Source organism: Mustelus asterias, chromosome 10 (genome assembly GCF_964213995.1).
Source record: "Mustelus asterias chromosome 10, sMusAst1.hap1.1, whole genome shotgun sequence".
Taxonomy (NCBI): domain Eukaryota; kingdom Metazoa; phylum Chordata; class Chondrichthyes; order Carcharhiniformes; family Triakidae; genus Mustelus; species Mustelus asterias.
In genome coordinates this window covers 92,353,538-92,379,808 of record NC_135810.1, presented here as the reverse complement: position 1 = coordinate 92,379,808, position 26,271 = coordinate 92,353,538, and the positions used below count along the sequence as shown (strand labels likewise).

General features: G+C 46.0%; 1 protein-coding gene across 5 annotated transcripts in view; it reads right to left on the bottom strand.

Moving 5' to 3' along the window:
- The window catches only part of LOC144499767 (microtubule-associated tumor suppressor candidate 2-like), a 489,039-nt gene that overhangs the window by 29,160 nt on the left and 433,608 nt on the right, over window positions 1-26,271 (bottom strand). For 4 of the 5 annotated variants that reach the window (XM_078222202.1, XM_078222205.1, XM_078222203.1 and 1 more), the window contains one exon: window positions 11,591-11,657. In XM_078222202.1, coding sequence (XP_078078328.1) covers window positions 11,591-11,657 — 67 coding nt within the window. Of the gene's footprint in view, window positions 1-5,695; window positions 7,018-11,590; window positions 11,658-26,271 lie in introns of those variants that run through there. The other variant, XM_078222206.1, reaches the window with a different exon arrangement.

The window sequence follows — 26,271 nt, the reverse complement described above, 5'->3', positions numbered from 1 at the left end:
ATAGGACATAAATTACAATGAAGGGTAGACCTCTCCTGTTTTTGGAAGATATAGTTCACTATATTCCATTAATATAATACAGTAATTCTGGAGAATGCTACAACAGGAGCTAATCCAGGCCAGCAGCTGGGCATAAACCTGATCTTACCAATGCTTCATTTGTAGCATGTCAAAGGGTAGAGATTTTCTTCAAATTGGAATTAGATTTTGAATCGCTCAGTCTGTTATCTGATTTCCCCAATGTAGAGGGACCACACTGTGAGCAACAAATACAAGATGCTGAATTGAAAGAAGGGCAAGCGAATCGTTGTATCACTTAAGGAGTGTTTGGGGCCTTGGACAGTAAGGTGAAAGTGCAGGTGTTGTGTCTCCTGTGCTTAGATGGAAAGGCACCGTAGGAAAGGGAGGGGATATTGGGGGTGACTGCGGAATGGACCAGAACGTCGCAGAGGAAATGGTCTCTTCAGAATGCTGAAAGTGGAGGAGAAGGGAAGATGTGTTTGGTGGTAGCCTCACGCTGGAGATGATGGATATAGCAGGGGATGCTCTGTTGTATATGGAGGCTGATGGGTGAAAGGTGAGGGCAAAGTGAGCCTCATCATGGTTCTGAAAGGGAGGGGAAGGGGTGACAACAAAATGGATCAGACACAGTGAAGGACCCTGCTAAACACACTGAGGGCAAGCATCGGTTGAAGGGAAGCAAAAATATTGAAAGTGCTAAAATGGACAGACACTACAGAGGTGGCAAAATGGGGAGAATTGAGTAAGAGTTCTTACAAGAAGTGAAGGGGAGGAAGTGTAGTCAGAGTGACTGTGGAGTCCAAGGATTTACAATGAATACTGATTTATATTCTATCCTGAGAAATGGAGACAGAAAAGTCAAGAGGGGGAAAACTTGGAGATGGACCAGGTGAAGGTCAGAGATGGTTGCAAGCAAAATCAATGTAATTTTCCAGTCCCGGGCGGGTGTGGGAAACATTGCCCGCGATGCTCCCAAAAGTGCTGAATTGGTGGGAAAACTGTTCTAAATCCCAACTCTTCTGTCAGTTCAGCTTCTCACCTGAATCTCCGCACTCTGTGCACTGAAGAGGTCCCAGTCGGGAATCTCACTAAAAACCCAGGGGGGGGGGGGCCTATTCGCGCCAGAGTTTGACAGTTCTGGAGCTCTGCGCATGCGCAGTGGCCCCAAACTTTCAACCTCTCATTTGCTGGCCAGCTCGATCACTGGCCAGCCTGGGATCCCCACGGTGCTGCCCCTCCAGCCCTCCCCACAGCCCGATCGCAGCCCCCACAACAATTCCCAGGCCAACCCTGACACCCCCTGTCCTAGAGCGCCCTCATGTCCAGGTCCCACCTCCAGCAGTGGCGATCCGCCCACCCCCCTCACACGGGCAGACTCCGCCCCGACGCAGGCCCCCCTCCTCCCTCCCCGGCAGACCACCCTGCCCCACCATCCCACCCCAATTACTGCCCTCCCTCCATCCCAGACAGATCCCAATGCAGAGTGGCAGCAGGACCCTCCACCCCCACCAATTGCTCCTAGGCACCGCCCTTAGTAGGCCCTGCTGCCTTGGCACTGCCCGATGCCCGGTGGGAGGCACTAAATGAATATTTTTCGTCGTTATTCACACTGGAGAGGGACAGTGTTGTCGAGGGGTGTACTGCGATGCAGGCTACTGGACTAGATGGGATTGAGGTTCATAAGGAGGAGGTGTTAGCAATTCTGGAAAGGGTAAAAATAGATAAGTCCCCTGGGCCGGATGGGATTTATCCTAGGATTCTCTGGGAGGCTAGAGAGGAGATTGCAGAGCCTTTGGCTTTGATCTTTGTGTCGTCATTGTCTATAGGAACTGTGCCAGAAGACTGGAGGATAGCAAATGTTGTCCCCTTGTTCAAGAAGGGGAGTAGGGACAACCCTGGTAATTATAGACTGGTGAGCCTTCTGTTGTGGGCAAAGTATTGGAAAAGATTCGAAGAGATAGGATTTATAATCACCTAGAAAGGAATAATTTGATTAGGGATAGTCAGCACGGTTTTGTGAAGGGTAGGTCGTGCCTCACAAACCTTATTGAATTCTTTGAGAAGGTGACCAAAGAGGTGGATGAGGGTAAAGCGGTTGATGTGGTGTATATGGATTTCAGCAAAGCATTTGATAAGGTTCCCCATGGTAAGCTTTTGCAAAAAATACGGACACATGGGATTGAGGGTGATTTAGTGGTTTGGATCAGGAATTGGCTAGCTGTAAGAAAACAGAGGGTGGTGGTTGATGGGAAATATTCATCCTGGAGTTCAGTTACTAGTGGTGTACCGCAAGGATCTGTTTTGGGGCCACTGCTGTTTGTCATTTTTATTAATGACCTGGATGAGGGCGTGGAAGGATGGATTAGTAAATTTACGGATGACACTAAAGTCGGTGGAGTTGTAGACAGTGCGGAGGGAAGTGGCAGGTTACAGAGGGACTTAGATAAGCTGCAGAGCTGGGCTGAGAGGTGGCAAATGGAGTTTAATGCGGAAAAGTGTGAGGTGATTCACTTTGGAAGGAGTAACAGGAATACAGAGTACTGGGCTAATGGTAAGATACTTGGTAGTGTGGATGAACAGAGGGATCTGGGTGTCCATGTGCATAGATCCCTGAAAGTTGGCACCCAGGTTGATAGGGTTGTTAAGAAGGCGTACGGTGTGTTAGCTTTTATTGGTAGAGGGATTGAGTTTCGGAGCCAGGAGGTCATGCTGCAACTGTACAAAACTTTGGTGCGGCCGCATTTGGAGTACTGCGTACAGTTCTGGTCGCCGTATTATAGGAAAAATGTGGAAGTGTTGGAAAGGGTGCAGAGGAGATTTACCAGGATGTTGCCTGGTATGGTGGGAAAATCGTATGAGGAAAGGCTGAGGGGCTTGAGGTTGTTTTCGTTAGAGAGAAGAAGGTTAAGAGGTGACTTAATAGAGGCATACAAGATGATTAGAGGATTAGATAGGGTGGATAGTGAGAGCCTTTTTCCTCGGGTGGTGATGGCTAGCATGAGGGGACATAGCTTTAAATTGAGGGGTGAGAGATATAGGACAGATGTTAGAGGTAGGTTCTTTACTCAGAGAGTAGTAAGGGCGTGGAATGCCCTGCCTACAGCAGTAGTGGACTCATCAACATTAAGAGCATTCAAATGGTTATTGGATAAACATATGGATGATATTGGAATAGTGTAGATTAGGGGGGCTTTAGATTGGTTCCATTGGTTGGCGCAACATCGAGGGCCGAAGGGCCTGTACTGCGCTGTAATATTCTATGTTCTAAGGTGCACCCTGGGCACGGGCACTTTGCCCCTTGGGCAGTGCCAGGGGGCACAGACTGGCACTGCCAGGGTGCCCATGCCCAGGGAGCACCCCCCCCACTGCCTGACCCCCTGGGGGGCACCGACTGCCCCCCTTCACTCCGGCAGGGTCTTCCGCTAGTTCCCCGAATGTGGGGAGCTAGTCTGAACCCCGCCAGAATGAAGTACTCTGGCGGGGTGGGAGATTCAATCGGGACCTGATAATTAACTCATATACATATTTAAAATGCATGCAGAAAAGATTTAAATAACTTACCTGCCTTCCCGCCGGTTTTCACCATGGCCTGACCGGCGACTGTTCACTGGCTCTGGGAGATACGCATGCATTCCCGGCGCATGCGCAAATCCCTGTTCAAGGCCGCAGAGGCGCATCCCCCACTGCGACTCGACAGAAAAGTTGCGGGTCGCAATGGGAGAATCGTGGCCATTATCTACATGGTCAATGTAATTTTTCAGTTCCGGTCAGGTGTGGGAGACATTATCGATATGGTCAACAATGTACTGGAGAAAGAGATGCGGAAGAGCCTTGAGTAGGTCTAGAACAAGGAATGTTAGTCATATCCCATAAAAAGGCAGGCAAGCCTAGGGTCCATACAGATTGCCTGATATTCCTTTAGTATTTTTTGGGAGGCATTAACCTGCATATTTTGGCCGGAATTCTCCAACCTCGCCCGCAGCTGGGATTCTCCGGTCCTGCTCCTGTGAACAGAGATTTGGCCGAGTGTCAAATTTTCCGCTCTCGCTGGCAGCAACAGCGGGGCATGCAAGAATGGAGAATTCCAGCCTTTTCTGTGTTAGCTTCCCTTTAATCCAGTGGATAGGAAGTTCCACATCAACACAGTGCTGGAAATAATGGGGATAAATTTCAACTTGAGTGGGGGTGGAAAACAACAACACTGACAACTTTCATTCATATAGCACCTTTAGTCAACTTCCTGCAGCCCTTCACAGGAGCAATAATCCATGGGAATTTGACACTGAATCATATATGAGTGCCACAGCAGGTGACCAAAAACTTGGTTAAAGAGCATCTTTTTGTTTACTTATTAGTGTCACAAGTAGGCTTATGTTAACATTGCAATGAAGTTACTGTGAAAATCCCTTAGTCGACACTCTTCGGCGCCTGTTCGGATACACCGAGGGAGAATTTAGCATGGCCAATGCACATAACCAGCACTTCAGACTGTGTGAGGAAACCGCAGCACCCGGAAGAAACACACGCAGACACGGGGAGAACCTGCAGACTCTGCACAGACAATGACCCAAGCTGGGAATTGAACCCGGGTACATGGTGCTGTGAGGCAGCAGTGCTAACCACGTGTGCCACTGTGCAGGTGGAAAGCAAGATGGAGAGGTGGTAAGATTTGGGGTGGGAATTCGAGAGATTAAAGCCGAGACAGCTGAAGACACAGCTGCCAATGACACAGCAAAAAAGAACAGAGATGTATAAGCGGCTGGAATCAAAGGCTGCCGAAATCTCAGAGTGTTGTAGGGCTATAGAAGGTTATAGAGATAGGCAGGGTATGGAGGGATTTGCAATGAAAACAAGGATGAGAATTTTAAAACTGGCATTATCGAGTGGGCTACTCTTTACATAAGGCAGGGGGGGGGGGGGGGGGGTGGAGGTTAGCACTGCTGCCTCACAGCGCCAGGGACACAGGTCTGATTCCTGGCTCAGGACACTGTCTATGTGGAGTTTGTACATTCTCCCCATGTCTGTGTGGGTTTCCTCCAGGTGCTCTGGTTTTCTCCCACAGTCCAAAAGACGTGCTGGTTAGGTGCATTGGTCATGCTAAATTCCCCCTCAGTGTACCCGAACAGGCGCCAGAGTGTGGCAACTCGGGGAATCTCACAGTAACTTCATTGCAATGTTACTGTAAGCCTACCTGCGAGTAAGAAATAAACTTTAACTTTTAACTTGAACATACCCCACCACTTTTCCTTTCTATCATCCGATTCGCTACCGTCAGTCTTCCACCTCTGCCAAAGTCGAAAATGATCTCCAATCATTTCTGGGCTAAAATGTAGTAATGTTTAATTCAACACTGCTATAATAAATAATTAAAACCAAGTCGTCGCTCACCATATCTGATGAAAGTAGACCCAAAATGATTATCTGAATGATTTGAACAAATCATCATACATTTCATGGATTCTGCTTGGAGTTTGAGAATGGCCTTCAGATAAGTGTCTAATTACAATTTAAATTGTATATATTATTTAATGTATGGACTTTGGGATACATTCTTTCGTGTTTCTTAACCATCATTAGGAATAAAGTAATAATCAGAACGGCATTATAAAATTTTGATGTTGCAATATCATTATAAAATGAGCCTTGCCCAACAAAGACATAGGAATTGAAAAATGATACTTACTCATTTTTATTAAAATATTGCCTCTATTAAAAAGCTATGAAAGGAGTACATCATGCCGCATGAGCAGATAGGAGTTATATTACAGTTAATTGGAATAATAATGAGCTACTGAAGCAGAATACGTCTTATCAACAGAATCTATTTTGAAAATCATGTGCAAGGAACCACGCGTGACATTAGCATTGGTTTAATGTTTATTGTGCATTGTTCAAAATTTAATGCTAATCACAATATCGGTGGAAATGTCTTAAACAAGTTGTTTGGGTCAGCAGTGTGAAGGAGCTGAACAAACATCAGCATATGGCCGCGGAATCAAGTGGTTAAATTCATTCACGATGTCAGGGTCAGCAATCTTTCTAACAATGTCATAAACAATGATCATTCAAAATAAAAGTTATTCAACAATTTAGCAGAAGAAACCAAAAACATGTTTGACTTATCCATATTTCTTTGTAGCATGAACCGTCAGAAAGTAGAATGCACCATGCCTATTTTAAAAACTTCCATTGAGGGCCCTTCAAATGGCCCTGGTGGGCAACTATCTGCGCCTTGAGGGCCTGGCGGCAAGCTCAGGTGTGGGCTGGAGGAGCCTGGCCCAGCTGGCTTTGTCCCACAGTTGGGAGCAGGCATTCTGTCATTCTGAGGGAGGAGCGCTGCTGCCTATCCCATGAATCCAAGGCCACTCGCGAGGAACAGAGCTTCATCACTCCTCTGGTTCTGTGCGAGAAGAGAGTGCAGGGGTGAGATGACACGCCAAATACCCCTGTGAACACTGGCTCCCAGAGCCAAGCTAGCACCCATCTGAATTTCAATTGGCAGGTGTCAGAACTGTCGGCAGAGGCTCGATTGTGCTTTTGGCCACTGTGGTATCGATGGAGCTGGCCACTCACTCCATGTTGGATGACAAGGTCTCCATGTTCTGCTTGAAGACCCAACACATGTTGGAGTTTGATTCCTCCCATCTCTGCAATATTGTGCAAGTGCTCACTAGCCAGCTGCACAGTGCATCCAGCGTTCCCTGGTATGCCCATGGTGTTCTCCGATTGCCTGGAACCTTGTAGTCAGCATCTACATCCTTTGCATTGGAACTGAGCTGGTATGTGATCTGGTCCTCTGATGAGCTGGCATCTGTTCTTTCCTATCTCCCTGCCTTAGCTGCCACACTTGCTGCTAATGATTCATCATGTGCAAGCCCCACCCTCCTCTAAAGTACATGTGGTACTGGTCCTGGTGTCAGATTGAGAGACCGTGCATCTTCAGGTAGAATGACCGCTTCTGATAAAATGGCACAAGAGCATCTACATTTTCAGCAGCTGAAATTAAAGAGATTGAGAAGGTTTAGCTTTCAGTATAAGGGGGAGTGGAAAGAGACAAGTGGCTAGTAGAAGAAGCTGCAGTTTATCATGCAGATGGTGCAAGGTGAAGGAAAGAAAAGAAAGAGGATAAGGTGAGAATTCATTTGTAAAAACATTACCTGTCATCTCCTTTAGTGACGCTTCTCACCACAGCCATGCCCGTGAGGACCAGTGTGGCTTCTTCCACAGGGATATGCAGGCAGAGTCAGCTTCATCCGGTCACCAACTCTTGCCTCATGTTACGCATAACCTTCTCTTCAGGAAAGAAGGAACTGTGTGGATTATGTTCTTGGGAAGTGTTTAGGGAATTTGCCTGTCATGATGAAATGGCTGTTCTGTGGAAGTGGCAATGTCTGGAGAAGTGAGGGCTGTGGTGGCAAAAGAAGGGTCAGAGTATGTGGTTGGAGGGAAGAAGGTAGAGTGGCATGGTGCAGTGATAGCAGGAGAGTGAATGGAAGCAGGGAATGGAGGGTTGAGAGCAGTGAAGGGGTGGGGAGAGGGTCAGGGAGTAGTATTCCGGTGAGGACAATTAACTTCACCTTGAATTGCAATATTGTCATGGGAGCCAAGCTCCTGACATTAACATCCTCTACAATCTCTTACCATCGGCAGCAGTGTTGCTGGGAGTGCTTTTAACTCTGAGGTGGGAACAGAATCTTGTCCCCATCCACTGGCCGAACCAATATCTCCAATGCAGCATTGGAGAAACTGAGGCGTGGTGCAGCCATCAAAGCATTCCTGCTGCCTGCACCGATTTCACCTCAAACAGCTTTGTTTAAGGTGAGATTCTCCTTTTAAGTCCCTCCCAAAGAAGTTTTATAATGCTCTTTCATTTTCCGATTATTTCCCATACTTTATGACCAATGACAATGGTGTTATACTGGTCAATTGGTGACATCCTGCAGGCTTTATGTAGAGATGAAAGGAAATGTCATTCAAGATTATAAAAGGGAAAGTACCTGATTATTTGAAAATAATTTTGCCCTCATATATAATCCAGAACATCATTTCATAAAATAAAATCATGTAATCCCTAAGTGCAGAAGGAGGCCATTCGGCTCATCAAGGCTGCACCGACCACAATCCGACCCAGGCTCTATTCCCGCAACCCCAACTGTTTACCCTGCTAATCCCTCTTGATTTTGATTTGATTTATTATTGTCACATGTATTAACATACAGTGAAAAGTATTGTTTCTTGCGCGCTATACAGACAAAACATACCGTTCATAGAGAAGGAAACAAGAGAGTGCAGATTGTAATGTTGCAGTCATAGCTAGGGTGTAGAGAAAGATCAACTTAATGCAAGGGAAGCCCATTCAAAAGTCTGTTGGCAGCAGGGAAGAAGCTGTTCTTGAGTCGGTTAGCACGTGACCTCAGACTTTTGTATCTTTTTGCCGAAGGAAGAAGGTGGAAGAGAGAATGTCCGGGGTGCGTGGGGTCCTTAATTATGCTGGCTGCTTTGCTGAGGCAGCGAGAAGTGTAGACAGAGTCAATGGATGGGAGGCTGGTTTGCGTGATGGATTGGGCTACATTGACGACCTTTTGTAGTTCCTTGCGGTCTTGGGCAGAGCAGGAGCCATACCAAGCTGTGATGCAACCAGAAAGAATGCTTTCTATGATGCATCTGTAAAATCATAGAAATCATAGAAACCCTACAGTGCAGAGAGAGGCCATCTGGCCCATTGAATCTGCACCGACCACAATCCCACCCAGGCCCTACCCCAATATCCCTACACATTTACCCGCTAACCCCTCTAACCTACGCAGCTCAGGACATTAAGGGGCACTTTAGCATGGCCAATCAACCTAACCTGCACATCTTTGGTGAGAGTCGTAGCTGACATGCCAAATTTCCTTAGTCTTCTGAGAAACTAGAGGCATTGGTGGGCTTTCTTAACTATAGTGTTGGCAGGGGGGGACCAGAACAGGTTGTTGGTGATCTGGACACCTAAAAACTTGAAGCTCTCGACCCTTTCTACTTCGTCCCCATTGATGTAGACAGGGGTATGTTCTCCTTTACGCTTCCTGAAGTCAATGACAATCTCCTTTATTTTGACCCTGGGGTCAATTTAGCATGGCCAATCAACCTAACCCGCACATCTTTGGACGGTGGGAGGAAACCGGAGCACCCGGAGGAAACCCACGTAGACACGGAGAGTATGTGCAAACTCCAAACAGACAGTGACCCGAGGCCGGAATTGAAACCAGGCCCCTGGCGCTGTGAGGCAGCAGTGCTAACCACTGTGCAGCCCAATTTCTTGGCAGTTCCTATCTCTTGAGAGGGTCAGGCAATCCTAACTGTGGCCCAGTCTGCAATCTGTCAATGCTGTTCTATTATCACCTTGATTAGAGGTGTGATTACAACCGTGCCATTCAGTCCCTCTGTCTCCAGCTGAAAACACGATATGGTTCTATAAATATAGTGGCTGGGCAACTCTCTCTTATAATGCAGGCTGTCCTCTCTTTCCGAATTGAAACTGAAGGTGAGATTTTAACTCATTCAAAACTACTGACACAGAGTTGAATTGGGGCCCTGCAGGTTCAAAGTTAAATTGTTTGAAATTTAATAAATTAGGCAAATAGGGCAGCACAGTAGTTAGCACTGCTGCCTCACGGTGCCAGCAACCCGGGTTAGTTTGCATGTTCTCCCCATGTCTGCGTCAGCTTCCTCCGGGTGCTCCAGTTTCCTCCCACAGTCCAAAGATGTGCAGGTTAGGTGGATTGACCATGTTAAATTGCCCCTTAGTACCCCAAGATGTGTAGCTTAGGGGGATTAGCGGGGTAAATACGTGGGGTTACGAGGATAGACCTGGGTAAGATACTCTGTCGGAAGGTCTGTGCAGACTCGATGGGCCGACTGGCCTCCTTCAGCACTGTAGGGATTCTATGAAGGCACAATGCTTTTATAGTATTGTAAGCCATTGTTTTGCTCCCAAATTAACCTTGATCATTCAATGAACTGTTTTTAATTTTTGCAATCAGAAGGAACATGTACATACACACTTTGCCACCTAAACAAAAATTTAGGGATCAAGCATTCCTTGGTTCATTTCCCAGGATAATGCATTGACCAATCAGAGTCAACCTGCCTGGTTTGAATTGGAATAAAGCTGGGCAGTTAACTGCTCCCTGTTGCATTCATTATGGCAACATCTCCAACAACTAGAGCCCACTTGCCAACCAAACAGCACTCTCTTCTCATGCAGTATAAATTGATGTTAGAATCATAGAATCATACAGTGCAGAAGGAGGCCATTCGGCCCATCGAGACTGCACCGACCACAATCCCATCCAGCCTTCATCCCCATAACCCCATGCACCTACCCTAGCTAGTCCCCCTGACACCAGGGGCAATTTAGCATGGCCAATCCACCTAACCCGCACATCTTTGGATGGTGGGAGGAAATTGGAGCTCCCGGAGGAAACCCACGCAGACACAGAGAGAATGTGCAAACTCCACACAGACAGTGACCCAAGCCAGGAATCGAACCCGGGTCCCTGGCGCTTTGAGGCAGCAGTGCTAACCACTGTGCACCGTACTGCCCAAATGTTCCTCCATTATACTTGGCAATTTCTTGTGAGCTATCCTGATGAGGGCGGCACGGTGGCACAGTGGTTAGCACTGCTGCCTCACAGCGTCAGGGACCCGGGTTCAATTCCTGGCTTGGGTCACTGTTTTTGTGGAGTCTGCACATTCTCCCCGTGTCTGCGTGGGTTTCCTCCGGGAGCTCTGGTTTTCTCCCACAGTCCAAAAGATGTGCTGGTTAGGTGCATTGGTCATGCTAAATTCCCCCTCAGTGTACCTGAACAGGTGCCGGAGTGTGGCAACTAGGGGATTTTCACAGTAACTTCAAGTGTCAATGTAAGCCTACTTGTAACACTAATAAATAAACTTTCAGACGAAAAGCTTAGATAGCATGCATCAATTTTCAGCAACACTTTTTAATTTTTCCTTGTAGCATTTATATTATTGTTTACTACCAGAACATAGATAAATGTGCAAATGAACTGAGTACAGTCTATTTCTCATCCTTTATAGAGCAAGGTAAACTTACACGCATGAACTTTTGGATGTTTATTTTACTCAATTTATTAAACTCCTGTCTGTACCTCAGCCTAAAGGAATGATGCACCTTATTTGGAAATGACTCACAGTGATTCAATATAACATTTAAACATTTACTTCAGTTTGGCTGTACTAACAACTAAGATCTGAAAACATCCATTAACATGAAGCAAAGTTGGAACAACATTTTTGTCGATATTCATGTAACTGTGTAATGAAGCCTTACGAAATGCAAAAGGAGAGTGCGCAGCATTTGAACGTGTGGTGAGACAACCACTTGATGACACTCAGACGAGGACACAAACAGGTCATGACCTCATCACCATATCAGCAGGGTGACTATATTTCCCCACTGGAATAAAATCAGCCATTAGACCCATATCTTTGTGTATCGTTTCAGGAAAAAATATACAGTTAGAGGACAGACAGCAATACTTGTGGAACATTTCATTGTTCAGCTTACCTACTTCCTCCCTGATATGAGCAAGCTCAATTGAAAGTTCTTTCTCTTTGATAAGAACGCTTTCATTCTGCAATAAAAGGATAGAAACGTTTAGAGTACAAGAAATAGGCAATTGGAATAATAGGGCGATTTGGACGCTGCCCACCCAGTGAAACTAACGGAATGAAAAGCAGGGGGGTTCTATAACAGGCAGGGGTGATCCTATCTGCTTAACTGTTGCCCAGACAATGACAGTGGAAATCTACCCCTGTATTCCATATGTCCTGGCAAACATCTGTTCGGAGGTAAGTGTTCACAACCACAATTAATTACTGACATACTCCCCTGGACATTGCATTTAATGTGTTTTCTACAAAGGCCTCGATCTATCATTTATCACAGTAACTCACTGAGGCCTTCTTAACAGCTACTGAAGTCAGGAACTACCTTATTTGAGACTTGCACATCCAGAATTATTTCTGAGCTGCGAAACATGAAATAGTTACAGGAGATTAGTAAATTTAGTAAAAGCTCTGTCCTATAGGCTTAACAATAATGTCCAAATCCAGTCAAAAAACAAACAAAAATAAACTTCTGTCCACACTGGGAAGCCAGAAATCCAAGATTGAAAAACTAACTTCTAGAGAGAATGAAAAGCCCAATAATTCTCCCATCCTATTCAAATAGTTATAAAAAAAACCCAGCGACAATGAAACATTATTAACATGTAGGTTAAAATAGTGAACAAAAAAATACCTCCTTGGAGTTGACCCCTAATTATAATGTTACCCAGTCAGACAGAAAATGGTCAGTTTAAGTTAACACAGTGGGTAGAGTTGTGAATTGAACTGCAGCTTTCCACATGCCCTAGATCTTCAAGATTCGCAATATAATAATGTAAACCTGCGAGGCCACTATGAATTAAATAGGATTTTCCTCCTCATAAAACACTTTTGACAATCATAAAGCCAACCCCGAAATTATTTCAACTGGGGCTGCACCATGACTTTAGTCACCACCCGGCGTCAGTGGAACAAAAAGAAACAACAGAAGCTAAATTACCCTCTTGTCCAGACAACCAAAGCAGTAATACAGCTTGCAACAGCAATGGCCCATCCTAGCAGGCTTGCTGATACACAAGCCTGCTTCATTCAGTCGGTCTGCTCACAAGTCCTTTGCTGCAATGATTTTTAGTAAATGCTGCACACTGGCAACAGCTACCCCTACCTGCATGTGGCACCACACACTACCTTATTCCTCCTAATATTGCCAGACACACATAAAGGGGAAAGAAAGACACAGGGAGATTATCGAGATCCTGCTCAGGGGGAGGTTACTGTGTCGGTGCATGCAGCATCAGAGTGAGGCTGATCAATAAGGGTATGTCACTGATTCCGTGACTCTTAAAGCTGACTGCATAATGGCACTATGGAGATTTGTAAATGTAATACAGAGAAAGGGGGGGGGAGAGAAAAAAAATCCATTACGGAAAGTATATAAATCACCGATTTTACGAAGGGAATTGGTTCCCTGTTATCAGTGGTAGCATCGATATAAATCTACATTCCTGGCAGCCGGCTGAAGCCACCAGTCATGTATTTACAACCGGTCCCTTTAAAAAGTCACTGTTTCGTTACACAGCCACTAGCTTCATTGTGGTAATGGGTGGGATTACGATAATTCAAATCCAGATATATGCAAGATACCTTTGTTTAGTGTACATACGAACTAAAGTGGTTCTGCACAGCACATCAATCAATCCAGATTTGTTTTCCTTCAATTTATTGTGTACCTTTTAAGATTGCACACACGGCCTGAATTTTAAAACAGCGAAAGTAATAAAAATCACACTCCATCAGTATCCGAGAAGTAAAAAGATAGGTTAATGTTCACAGAAATCTTTGTTATAACTGAAATGTCAGCCGTGCCTTTTCTCTTTTCTGATGCAGATGTATTTTCTGTTTTTATTGCCAGTCTGCAAATGTCTGTAGTTTTTTTTTTCATTTTATCTCCATGTAAGCTGAATGTAGCAACTCTAAAACAACCATTCACTGCAATAGGTAACGAGAGTTAACTTATTAGGTAGACAAATTTAAAGTTAAATATCCCTTACATGCATCAAGAAAGAATAACGTGCATTATCACAAAATAAGGGCCTACTTTTAAACATTATCGTCCTCCTTTCAGATCATCAACAGCAAATCACAGATAAGGGAATAATTTTGCAGTGGTGTAACTGTTATTGTGTCGGCAAATGTAGCCAGACTGATAACTTTAGAAAAATAAATTTGAGCTTCCAACTGATAGCTGAAAAGATGACTTGACAAGATTTCACATTTTAAGACATTTACTGTAACCAACAGACTAAAAGCAATATTGACTAAATGCTAGGATTCTTAGGGCTAAGTCTTACCAGAGTTGTTTCTGGCGGGAAAACCGGTGTGTTTGTCTCCAGATTCTACCACATTCTTCCCAAACAATTTAACAGGGCGTGATTCACACCGTCATACTGGGGTGGGGAGGCGGCTAAACACATCAGCAAATCCCAGCTGTACAGAGATCGGGGTGCCATCTTTAAAGGGTGCCCTGATCAGAGCAGCAATAAACTCCCCCCCTCCGTCATTATGGAGGCCTTAGGGACTCCCCTCCCCACTCCTGATCAAAGCCAGCATTCAGTCTGGTTCCTTTTCTCCCCCCACCCCCCACGATTATGGGCACTATCGGCCATGTCCCTTGTCCGCCAGCAGCTATACTTACCCTTACGCCCCTGGGGAGACCCTACGACAGGTTTACCTCTGTGTCAATCTGTTTTAAACCGTGCCGCCATGACATCATGTAACAATAATATTGAAATGAACGGAAATTCACGTAAATCAGGTTCATGGCCACCTGACGATGTCGCTTGCGAGGGGCGTGGAGATCCAAAATTGCATTCTCACTGGCGAGAACTACCGGATCTTGAGCCCCCAGCCAGAATTCTCGCAGATGGTGAAAGCAAGCTCAAGATACCGCCCTTAATCTTTAAACTACTGAACAGAATTACCCCTTTTTACTTTTAATACAACCAAAAAAAAACACTTCACAGGTATACTTGACACTGTCCCCTAAGCAGTCATTTGGTTTTCTTGGACCCAATCCAATGTGATTCTTAGCTTCCAAGGGTTAACTTCCATTCCTTTCCCTTGCCAGCCTGGTAACTTTAAGCTCAGAACTGTCTTTTTTTTCTGGAGATTCTCTCTTGTGCAAGCCAGGCAAATCTTCCAGCCTCACAAATAAGGTCTTTTCAATCTGAGCATGAGATCCCATCCACTTCTTTGCACACTGTAAATAATAGACATTCAGCCTCTAGCTGCTAGATCCTGACCGACTGCATGGACGGGATTTTCCGGCCACACTCGCCCGAAACTGGAAAATCCCACCTGAGGTCAACATGGTCTGCCCCTCGCCCGTTCCGATTCCTGTGGCAGGTGGGACGGGAAAATTCGCCCCCATTTATGTGTCTGTGTTTTCAGGGATATCCACTCTCAAAACACATCTCCATGGTAATGTGAATCACAGGGGCCTGGTATCCAGGCAGAAATACTATTAACTATCCTTGAGACACCAACTCTCTTTCAACTTAAAGTAGTAAAGGAGTAAATGGGTAGTTTAAAGAATAACTACTCATAACCCAACATTCTCAACACCTGTCTGGGACTTTGAAGAACATCAGTCCAGCCACTATAAACATAGATGCTGCTGCCATTGTCGCCAAGTATGAACAACTTGCATCTTATTTTCAGCAAAACAACTCAGGCTGTTCTTTGATCTTTAACAGCCATGTGACCCAGGCCTGTTGTAAGGCAGACTTCAGAACAGGTCACATGACTCGCTTCATTTATCCTTAAAGACACAGTCCCAAAACATAACACTCTTATTAACCTCATACTTGTAACGTTGCTATCACTGAGCCAAGGTAACTCTATCTTTGTAACATTAATCACTGAACCAAGGTGACGCTATCTTTGTAACGGTGCTATCATGGAGCCAAGGTGACTCTAGATTCTTGTTATACTTGTTGTTGAACTGTGTATGACCATCTTTAGAACTAATAACCCACAAATCTCCTAATTAGGTCCAAGACCTAATCATCTGATTTCCCTTCAAAGAAAGGAAGGCATTTGCAGTTCAGCGATAGTCAATAAGATATTTTACCAGATGATAGAATCACAGAAACATTAGACATAAAGGAGACCATTTGACCCATCATGCCTATGCTATTCATTGAGCTAATGCTGCAATTAATTTCCAAAGATTATAGAGTTAACATGGTTTTACTCTGGTAAAACTGACGGGTATTTGACTCTGCAAAGTCTTTTTTACTAACATGGGGGGGGGGGGGGTTGTGTCAAAATTGGGACAGCTGTCTCACAGACGTTCCAAGCAACAGCTTGACATTGGGCACAATTTTCCATCTTCTCTTCTCAGTGCTGGACCAGGTGAGAAAAGCAGTGCGCAGCTTGCTGGCTGCACAGCCGGCTTTTCTCGCTATATTGTCCAGCACTTAAGAAGAAAAAAATGCTGGAGGCATGGCTGTCACGCTGGCAGGGGTGCTCGAAAAAGTCAGTGACATCAGGTTTCCCGAATCCTCCAGTTAAAAAGAAGAGGACCAACACCACCCCATGCACACAGAGACCATCCCCACCCTCCCCTTCATGGAGCTCCCCAGAGGATCCATCCCTGGGGAAGATGGTACCCCTGGGGAACCATCAGAGGGGAAAGGAGGAAAAGCAGGGTGCTTAGATACAGTACCCATGCACCGGGAGGAAGTGCCCAGGTGCTAAGGGGCAATGTCGGGGTACTACCTGGGCATGTCATTTCACCCCCCCCCCCACCCCATGGGCCATATTTACCTGTGCGGGAACCTTTCTGGGTGGGACCCTCATTACATAATGACAGGGGGCAGGGATGATTGGAGTTTTGGCCCATAGCAGGATTTTACGCCCATATCACATTTGCGCACGTGGCAAACGCGAGCGCAAATTCCCAGCCATAGTCATAGTCATGGAATTATAGCTTACACACAGTGCCCTATACACTGCCATCAATATCCCTGGGTAAGTCCTCTCCCACCCTAGGACAGGGTCACCAGACACAATGGTATACAGTCAGGAGAGAGTGACTCAGGAGTCATTAATGTTGACCCCAGACCGCATGTAGTCTCATGAAGCCAGCTCAAACCTGAGCAATGAAGCCTCCTGCTGATTATCAGTGACTGCCCTCTCTCAGTGAATGAATCAGTTCTCTTCCATGTTGAACACCACTTGGAGGAAAGAGAGGGTAGCAAAGGCACAGAATACCATCTGGATGTTCACGACTGTTTGATCGCATCACCACTGACTGATCTGGCCAAGCCCTAAAGGACATCGTTACTAGACTAGGTCTGCGGCAGATGATAAGAGAACCATGAGGGAAAAATCGACTTGGCCTCGCCTTCATCAACCTACCTGACACAGGTGCAACTGTCCCTGACAGTATTGGTAGGAGCGATCACTGCACTATCTTTGACTGTGTCTCCACAATGAGGATATCCTCTAACATATTGTGTGGCACTGCCACTGTGCTGTACAGGATAGATTCGGAACAGATCTAACAACTGAAAACTGGGTATCCATGAGGTGCTATGGGCCATCAATAGCAGCAGAATTGTATTCAACCACAACCTGCAATCTCATGGCCCAACATAATCTTCATTATCATTACCATCAAGCTGAGGGATCAATTCTGGTTCAAAACAAGTGCCAGGAGCAGCACCAGTGGCATAATGGTATTGCCGCTGGACTAGCAATTCAGGGACTCAGGTTCGCATCCCACCAAGGCAGAATCCAATAAAAAAATCTGGAATTAAAAGTCTAATGATGACCATGAAACCATTGTTAATTGTCGTAACGTTCACTAATGCCCTTATCTGGTCTAGCCCATGTGTGACTCCAGACCCACAGCAATGTGATTGGTTCTTAAATGCCCTCTGAAATGGCCTAGCAAGCCACCAAAGGCAATTAGGGATGGAAAACAAACGCTAGTTCATTAATAACAACTGAGCTAATGGCATCCTTCTGCACTGCAGGGATTCTATGAGCTGCCAACCTGCCAAAGCTAACAACATTTGGAATATTGTGTGCAGTTCTGGTCACCTCACTATAGGAAGGATGTGGAAGCGCTGGAAAGAGTGCAGAGGAGATTTATCAGGATGCTGCCTGGTTTGGAGGGGAGGTCTTATGAGGAAAGGTTGAGGGAGCTAGAGCTGTTCTCTCTGGAGTGGAGGAGGCTGAGGGGAGACTTAATAGAGATTTATAAAATGATGAAGGGGATAGATAGAGTGAACGATCAAAGACTATTTCCTCGGGTGGATGGAGCTATTACAAGGGGGCATAACTATAGGGTTTGTGGTGGGAGATACAGGAAGGATATCAGAGGTAGGTTCTTTACGCAGAGAGTGGTTGGGGTGTGGAATAGACTGCCTGCAGTGATAGTGGAGTCAGACACTTTAGGAACATTTAAGCGGTTATTGGATAGGCACATGGAGCACACCAGGATGATAGGGAGTGGGATAGCTTGATCTTGGTTTCAGATAAAGCTCGGCACAACATCGTGGGCCGAAGGGCCTGTTCTGTGCTGTACTGTTCTATGTTCTAAAAGGACAACTTGCAAGCCAAACAGTTGAAGCAAGAAAAGGGCAAAGTGATCCCACAACCAATAAATCAGATGAAAATCCTGCAGTCCTGCCACATCCAGTCCTGAATAGTGGTGGACAATAAAACTGGAGGAGAAGGCTCCACAAGTGTCCCCATCCTCAATGATGGGGGAGACCAATATATCAGTCTTAATGACAAGGTTGGAACCATTTCAGCCAGAAGTATTGAGTGGATGATTCATCTCGGTGTCTCCCTGAAGTCCCCAGCATCACAGATGCCACTCTTTAGGCAATTCATTCACTCCATGTGATACCAAGAAATTACCAAAGTTACTAGATACAGCAAACGCTATGGGCCCTGACAAATTTCCGGCAATAATATTAAAACCTTGTGTTCCAGAACTAGCTGTGAATTTAGCACCGTCACCTACCTGGCTCTGTGGAAAAGTGCCCAGGTAAGTCCCACCCACATATCCAATCCGGCAAATTCCAGCTACCTCAGTTAGCACTCCCGATGTGTTTCCAAACACTGGAGTGCTGAGCAAAAGTGTGACAAATAAAACAGTATGATATTACGTGACATTATCAAACATGTAATAAGGGTGGGTTATGTTCCTGACCTGTAAGTTTTACATTAAAAACCTATTGGTTGCCTTGATCCAAGCTGGCTCAAACATTCTCTTAGGAACTCTGACTAACCAAAATATCTTATATTACTGTACTACTAGCTCCTCCAACCTACCTTCTGCTCACTGCTTCCCATCACCAACGTGTCCGTCGCCTTCTCCTGCTCGCCTCTCCCGTCTCCTCCCCACCTCTCTCGTCACCTGCCTGCCTCTCCCGTCTCCTGCCTGCCTCTCCCATCTCCTGTCGTCTCCTGTCTGCCTCTCCCGTCTACTCACGTCTCCTGCCTGCCTCTCCCGTCTCCTGCCTGCTTCTCCCGTCTCCTGCCTGCCTCTCCCGTCTCCTCGCCACTTTTCCCAACCCCTCACCACCTCCCGGCGCCTTGCCACATCTCCTGTATCTCCTACTCATTGCTTCCCTCCTCGACCAGCCTCTTTGTCGCCTCTGTCCCCAACTCTCATGATTCGTCACCCTCCTCCATGGTCCTCCTGCTCACTGCTTCCCTCGCATTTACTCCAGCTTGCTGTCTCTCCTGCTTGTCACCTCCCTTCTGACCTTTCCGTTCACTGCCTCGCCTGGATCGCGGCTTCCCTCCACGATCTTTCCTCTCAACGATTCCCTCTGGCTGGCCGACTCTGATGTTTGCCAATTCTTACACTCATTACATCCTTCTGCCACTCTCTCTCGTTCACCACTTCCCTCTCCCAAACCGTTGCTGTGAGTGAGAGCTCAGGAGAGGACCAGGCCAGCAGCTCCCAGGGGACCTTTGCTGGAGGTAGGAGATCTGCTCATGATGAGTAGATAAGGCTTTCTGCTCAGAACCCTTCACCCCTCCACCATCAGTGAGTAGCATGTCTTATTGCTGGATAAAATGGTCACCTGGTCCATCTCAGACACTTCCCTTCCCTTCCTTGATCTTTCTGTCTCCATTTCTGGCAATATCCATTACAAGCCCACGACTCCCACAGTTATCTGGACTACAGTTCTTCACACCCTACATACTGTAAGGACTCCATCCCTTTCTGTCAGCTCCTTCGTCTCCGTCGCATTTGTTCTGATTATGCCACTTTTCAAAGTGGTGCTTCTAATACATGCTGCTTTTTCCTCAACCGTGGATTCCCATCTACAGTTGTCGACAAGGCCCTCAACAGTGTGCAGTCCATCTCCCGCGCCAGACCCTCACCCCCTCCCCTCCCTCCCAGAACAAGGATAAAGTCCCCCTTGTTCTCACATTTCACCCCGCCAGCCTCCACATGCAAAGCATAATCCTCCGCCATTTTCGCCAACTCCAGCGTGATGCCACCATCAAATACATCTTCCCTTCACTCCCTCTGTCAGCATTCCGCAGAGACCATTCCCTCCGGGATAACCTAGTCCACTCCTCCACTAGACCCAACACCTCTCCCGTCACTCATGGCACCTTCCCATGCAATCGCAGAAGGTGTAACACCTGTCCCTTTACCTCTTCCATGCTCATCGTCCAAGGAGCAAAACACTCATTCCAGGTTAAGCAGCATTTCACTTGCGCCTCTTTCAATTTGGAGTATTGCATTCGCTGCTGCCAATGTGTCTCCTCTATATCGGAGAGACGAAGCGTAGACTGGGTGATCGCTTTGCTGAGCACCTTCGGTCTGTGCGCAATCAAGACCCTGACCTTCCGGTTGCTTGCCATTTTAACACATGATCCTGCTCCCATGCCTACATGTCTGTCCTTGGCCTGCTGCAATGTTCCAGTGAAGCTCAACGCAAACTGGAATCTCATCTTATGGCTAGGCACTTTACAGCCTTCCGGTCTCAACATCAAATTCAACAACTTCAGATGATTTGCTCTGCCCCACCTCGACCCCTTTGTTTTCATTCTATTTAATTTAATTTTTTTTACTGTTCTTTACATTTTATTTCTTTATTGTCTTTCTTCATTTTTCTTCCCCCCCCCCACTCTTTCCCCCTACTTTATCCCCCTTCTCTTACCTTTTCTCCCCCTTTGCTTCTCCTTTTCTAAATCTTACCTCTGTCCCATCCATTCCCCCTCCCCCAATATCTTCATTTTAGCTTCTCTGCTGTTTGGCCATTCACACCCCTTATTCACACCCTATGTCTACGTGAGTGAGCGAGGGTCTGGCAGATGGAGTACAATGTTGGTAAATGTGAGGTCATCCATTTTGGTAGGAATAACAGCAAAATGGACTATTATTTAAATGGTAAAAAATTGCAGCATGCTGCTGTGCAGAGGGACCTGGGTGTCCTTGTGCAGGAATCTCAAGGAGTTGGTTTGCAGGTGCAGCAGGTAATTAAGGCGGCAAATGGAATTTTGTCCTTCATTGCTAGAGGAATGGAGTTTTAAAACAGCGAGATTATGTTGCAGCTGTATAAGGTGCTCGTGAGGCCACCCCTGGAGTACTGTGTACAGTTTTGGTCTCCTTATTTGAGAAAGGGTATACTGGCACTGGAGGGGATTCACTAGGTTGATTCTGGAGTTGAGAGGGTTGGCTTATAAGACCATAAGACATAGGAGCGGAAGTAAGGCCATTCGGCCCATCGAGTCCACTCCACCATTCAATCATGGTTGATTTCAACTCCATTTACCCGCTCTCTCCCCATAGCCCTTAATTCCTCGAGAAATCAAGAATTTATCAATTTCTGTCTTGAAGACGCTCAACGTCTCGGCCTCCACAGCCCTCTGTGGCAATGAATTCCACAGACCTACCACTCTCTGGCTGAAGAAATTTCTCCTCATCTCTGTTCTAAAGTGACTCCCTTTTATTCTAAGACTGTGCCCCCGCGTCCTAGTCTCCCCTGCTAATGGAAACAACTTCCCTACGTCCATCCTATCTAAGCCGTTCATTATCTTGTAAGTTTCTATTAGATCTCCCCTCAACCTCCTAAACTCCAATGAATATAATCCCACGATCCTCAGACGTTCATCGTATGTCAGGCCTACCATTCCTGGGATCATCCGTGTGAATCTCCGCTGGACCCGCTCCAGTGCCAGTATGTCCTTCCTGAGGTGTGGGGCCCAAAATTGCTCACAGTACTCCAAATGGGGCCTAACCAGTGCTTTATAAAGCCTCAGAAGTACACCCCTGCTTTTGTATTCCAAGCCTCTTGAGATAAATGACAACATTACATTTGCTTTCTTAATTACGGACTCAACCTGCAAGTTTACCTTTAGAGAATCCTGGACTAGGACAGACTGAGTAGACTGGGACTATATTCATTGGAATTCAGAAGAATGAGGGGAGATCTTATAGAAACATATAAGATTATGAAGAAAATAGATAAGATAGAAGCAGGGAAGTTGTTTCCACTGGCGGGTGAAACTAGAACTAGGGGGCATAGCCTCAAAATAAGGGGAAGCAGATTTAGGACTGAGTTGAGGAGGAACTTCTTCACACAAAGGGTTGTGAATCTGTGGAATTCCCTGCCCAGTGAAGCAGTTGAGGCTACCTCATTGAATGTTTTTAAGGCAAAGATAGATACATTTCTGAACAGTAAAGGAATTAAGGGTTATGGTGAGCGGGTGGGTAAGTGGAGCTGAGTCCACAGAAAGATCAGCCATGATCTTATTGAATGGCGGAGCAGGCTCGAGGGGCTAGATGGCCTACTCCTGCTCCTAGTTCTTACGTTCTTATTCTGTCTGTGGACAGCCATTAGCAGCCTTTTCCCCTGGTTTCTGTGGCCATGACTCATCTTTCATTCCCTCAACCTGCAGTATAAATATCTCCCACTTTCTATGCCTTTTAGCTTTGACAAAGGGCCGTCTGGACTCGAAACGTCAGCTCTTTTCTCTCCTTACAGATGCTGCCAGACCTGCTGAGATTTTCCAGCATTTTTTCTTTTGATGTCTTATTGCTGCTTGTGTACCATCTCCCGCTCATGTTGCAGCCCAAAGGGGTACAGCTCCTATATGACACCCATTACTGAGAATAACTGGTGTACTCAGATCCCGCCAGTCACAGTCAACATCTTTTGCATGTGAACTGGCACTTCCGACCAACTTTACAAACTGTAACCAAGACTTCAAACATCCCTGGACTTCCACAAGCTGAAAATAATCATTAACCGACACGCAGGTTGTTGATACTGGGGGGAATTTTCCCACCTTGCCTCCCACGGGAATCGTAGTGGGCGGGGGGGGGGGGGCGGACCCTGCAAAGGTCTGTTGACCTCGCGCAGGATTTTCTGGTTTTGGGGTGAGTGTGGCCAGAAAATTCCACCCAATGGGCCTTGCTCGTTCCGAAACCATAAAATTCTGCCCAAGGTCAACGGACCCTTCTATTGTCCGCCCCTCGCCCGCTGCGATTCCCTTGCCGGGTGGGGCGATAAAATCCTGGCAAATTTCTGTAAATAATGCTGTTGAGGGGCCCTTTGTTCCACTCAGTACATGTTTAGTTGTGTGCTATCAGGAATTTACCTGATTTCCCGCTGGAGTCAGGAGCTCCAAGTACAGATGCCCCGGGAGTTTCCACACATTGAGAATTGGGAATGGGCAACGCATGCACTGTTCAACATTGTGAGATCTTCAGGCCAGGGACAAGTGCTCAGTGCACTTGGGTGGGAAAGACATCGACAAGAAAATCCGATCACAGAGCCCAGGAGTGGGACTCCATAATACAGAGGAGTTCTGGCACACGGGGCAGGAAGAGGAGACAGGGAGAGGTCCCAGAGAGGTAAAGGGAACATGGTAGAGGACCAGGGGAGAGAAACCACTGGGGAGAGGAGCAAAAAGGGAGGCTTGAGGGGGTAAAAGTGCTGCGTTCGACAGACTTTAAGTAGTCAGGGCTTGGGCCAAGCCCCGGAGAGCTGAAAAGGCAGCAGAAAGTACGCGACTCTGTGCTGTGGGCCGTTGGGACAAAGGTAAACCTTTGGAGCAGTAGTGTTCTGCTTGGTGTGGCTGAAGAACTGAAGTTGTATTTGTGAGTTGGCGCTTGGGTGCAGACTCAGGAATCCAACAGAACAGAGTCTCAGAAGTTGAGTTTGAAACTCTGGAATCTGATCAGATGTTGAGGCAGTCTGAGTTGGAGTGACTTTTTGAGGCAATTCTGAGGCTACCTCTTCAAAAGGAAAGAGTGAAGATTTGCGATTCCTCATAAGAGAGACAGTTTTAACAAGGTTGTATAATTTGCAGTGGATACTGACATCTGGGTGGGTGGCTGAGAAATCCGTGGGATCTATCTTGGTCACATCTGCCATTTGTTGTGCAGTGTAGTGTGTTCAACCAGAGTTTGCCTGTTACTTCACTTGTACCTCATGTTGATTGTGAATGTGAGAGTACAAGATAGATTGTCAATTGTTTTATATTCCTGGCTTTGCATAGTAAAGTTTATTTTGTTTGTTCAAAGCCCTAGAATCTTTTGGCTTTATTTTCTTATTAAGAACCTTGGATCTTAAACTTTGTCTACTTTAAACAAAAAGTTATTGGCCGCTAACCAGACTATAGCAAAAACCTGGGGGGCCTGGTCCAGGATCATAACAGTGTGCTTAAGAGAAGGTGTTAACTAGAGCAACAATGTCCAAAATGGCACAGGACACTGAAGGACATCACATTCTGACCACTTTGTATACATATAAAGCATGCTTATAATGCCTGCACTGACACCCTCACTAATATGGCATTTGGCGTGAGTTGTGCCAAAAGTAAGCAGGAGCAGAACAGCTTTGCCAAAACCACAGACTCGAAACCTGCAGCATTTTTCAAAATTTAGTTTACTTTAAAAGCAAAGACCATATTTATATGGCTGATTCTGATGACTGCCTTCTTCATTTGTGGCAAATTGCAGTAGCAGGCAGCTTATCGGTGCCTGTCCCTTTGTGATATGTTACCAAGGAAACCAGATTCAGGAATTAGGGAGACAGTGATACACTGATGGAGTTCCCCATGGCAATTCAATTCTATGATTTCAAGTCTGGTACAAGTCTGTTCCAAATATGATGTGGGGTTTGAAACTCAAGGTGAAGATTTAAAAAAAAATTCATTGTCCTAGTTTTTTTTTCCAAACGCTACATTAGTCACGCTATTACTGTCACAATGCAATATAGTGTCAAGCTTGACTCAGTTATAGTACTCATACATCTGAGTCAGATGGTTAAGGGGTGTCAGCCTATACCCCAGAGACGTAAACACATAATCTAGACTGACCCTTCTGGGGGAGAGATATTAACAAAACTGCAAAGGGAGACTGAGAAACCTGCACAGGCAAATAAAAGAAATCTGAGAAAAAACTTGTGAGGGATAACAAGGACAATACTAAAAGCTTTTAGAAATATATTAAGAGAAAGAGGGAAACTAATAGGCCCCTTATTAACAGATACTACACAGCACAGAAAAAATCCCTTCGGTCCATCATGTCTGCTCTGGTCAAAGTCAAACCACCCAACTATTCTAATCCAGTACTTTGCCCATAGCCTTGTATGCCTTGGCATTGCAAGTGCACATCTAAATACTTCTTAAATATTATGAGGGTCTCTGCCTCCACCATCCCTTCAGGGAGTGACTTCCAAACTCCCACCACCCTCACATCCCCTCTAAAGCTCCGACCCCTTACCTTAAATCTATGCCCCTAAAGGGAAGGGTTTCTTCCTATCTACTCTATCTCTGCCCGTCATGATTTTATACAACTCAATCATGTGCCCCCCTCAGTCTCCTCTGCTCGAAGGAAAACAACCTCAGTCAGACTCGAAATGTTGGCACTATTCTCTCTCCACAGGCGCTATCAGACCTGCTGAAATTTTCCAGCATTTTCTGTTTTCGTTTCAGATTCCAGCATTTATATTTAATTATATTTAAGTTAATGGCCACTCAAGGTTCCAGTCAGTCTCTAGGTACCTGCTGGTGTGGAGGGCCACGTGAACAGTCTGAAGCAGCTTCATAGCAGCAGGCTGGGGAGGGAGGGGGCAAGAGGTAGCTTGGCTATATTAAATTTGGTGCATCTGTTTTGAACCACCCGCTCCCTTACTTACTTTCCATTGCAGCCTGTTGCTCTTTACAAGCTGACTGGCCCACCAGCTGAGAGGGTCCAGCCAGCATCCTCAATTAGACTCCGAGCCCACCCCCTGGCCATTATTAGAAGCCCTCCCACCCCCCTCAATAAAAGCACAGATGAGCGAGTGTTTCCCGCACAGTGCAGTCTGTTGACCCACATTTCAGCCAGACAGCAGGATTCAGAATGTCCTGGTGAAAATCCTGTCCCACATTCCTCACTCCAAAAATACTGTTAAGGCTAGGTCAATTACAAATGCTCAAAACTTGAGATTTCTGTCCAGCAAAGGGTTATTAAGGATTACAGAGTCAAGGTGAGTAGGTGGAGATAAGCTACAGCTCAACCATAGAATCATAGAATCTACAGTACAGAATCTACATTGAGCCTGCACGGACCACAATCCCACCCAGGTCCTATCCCCATAA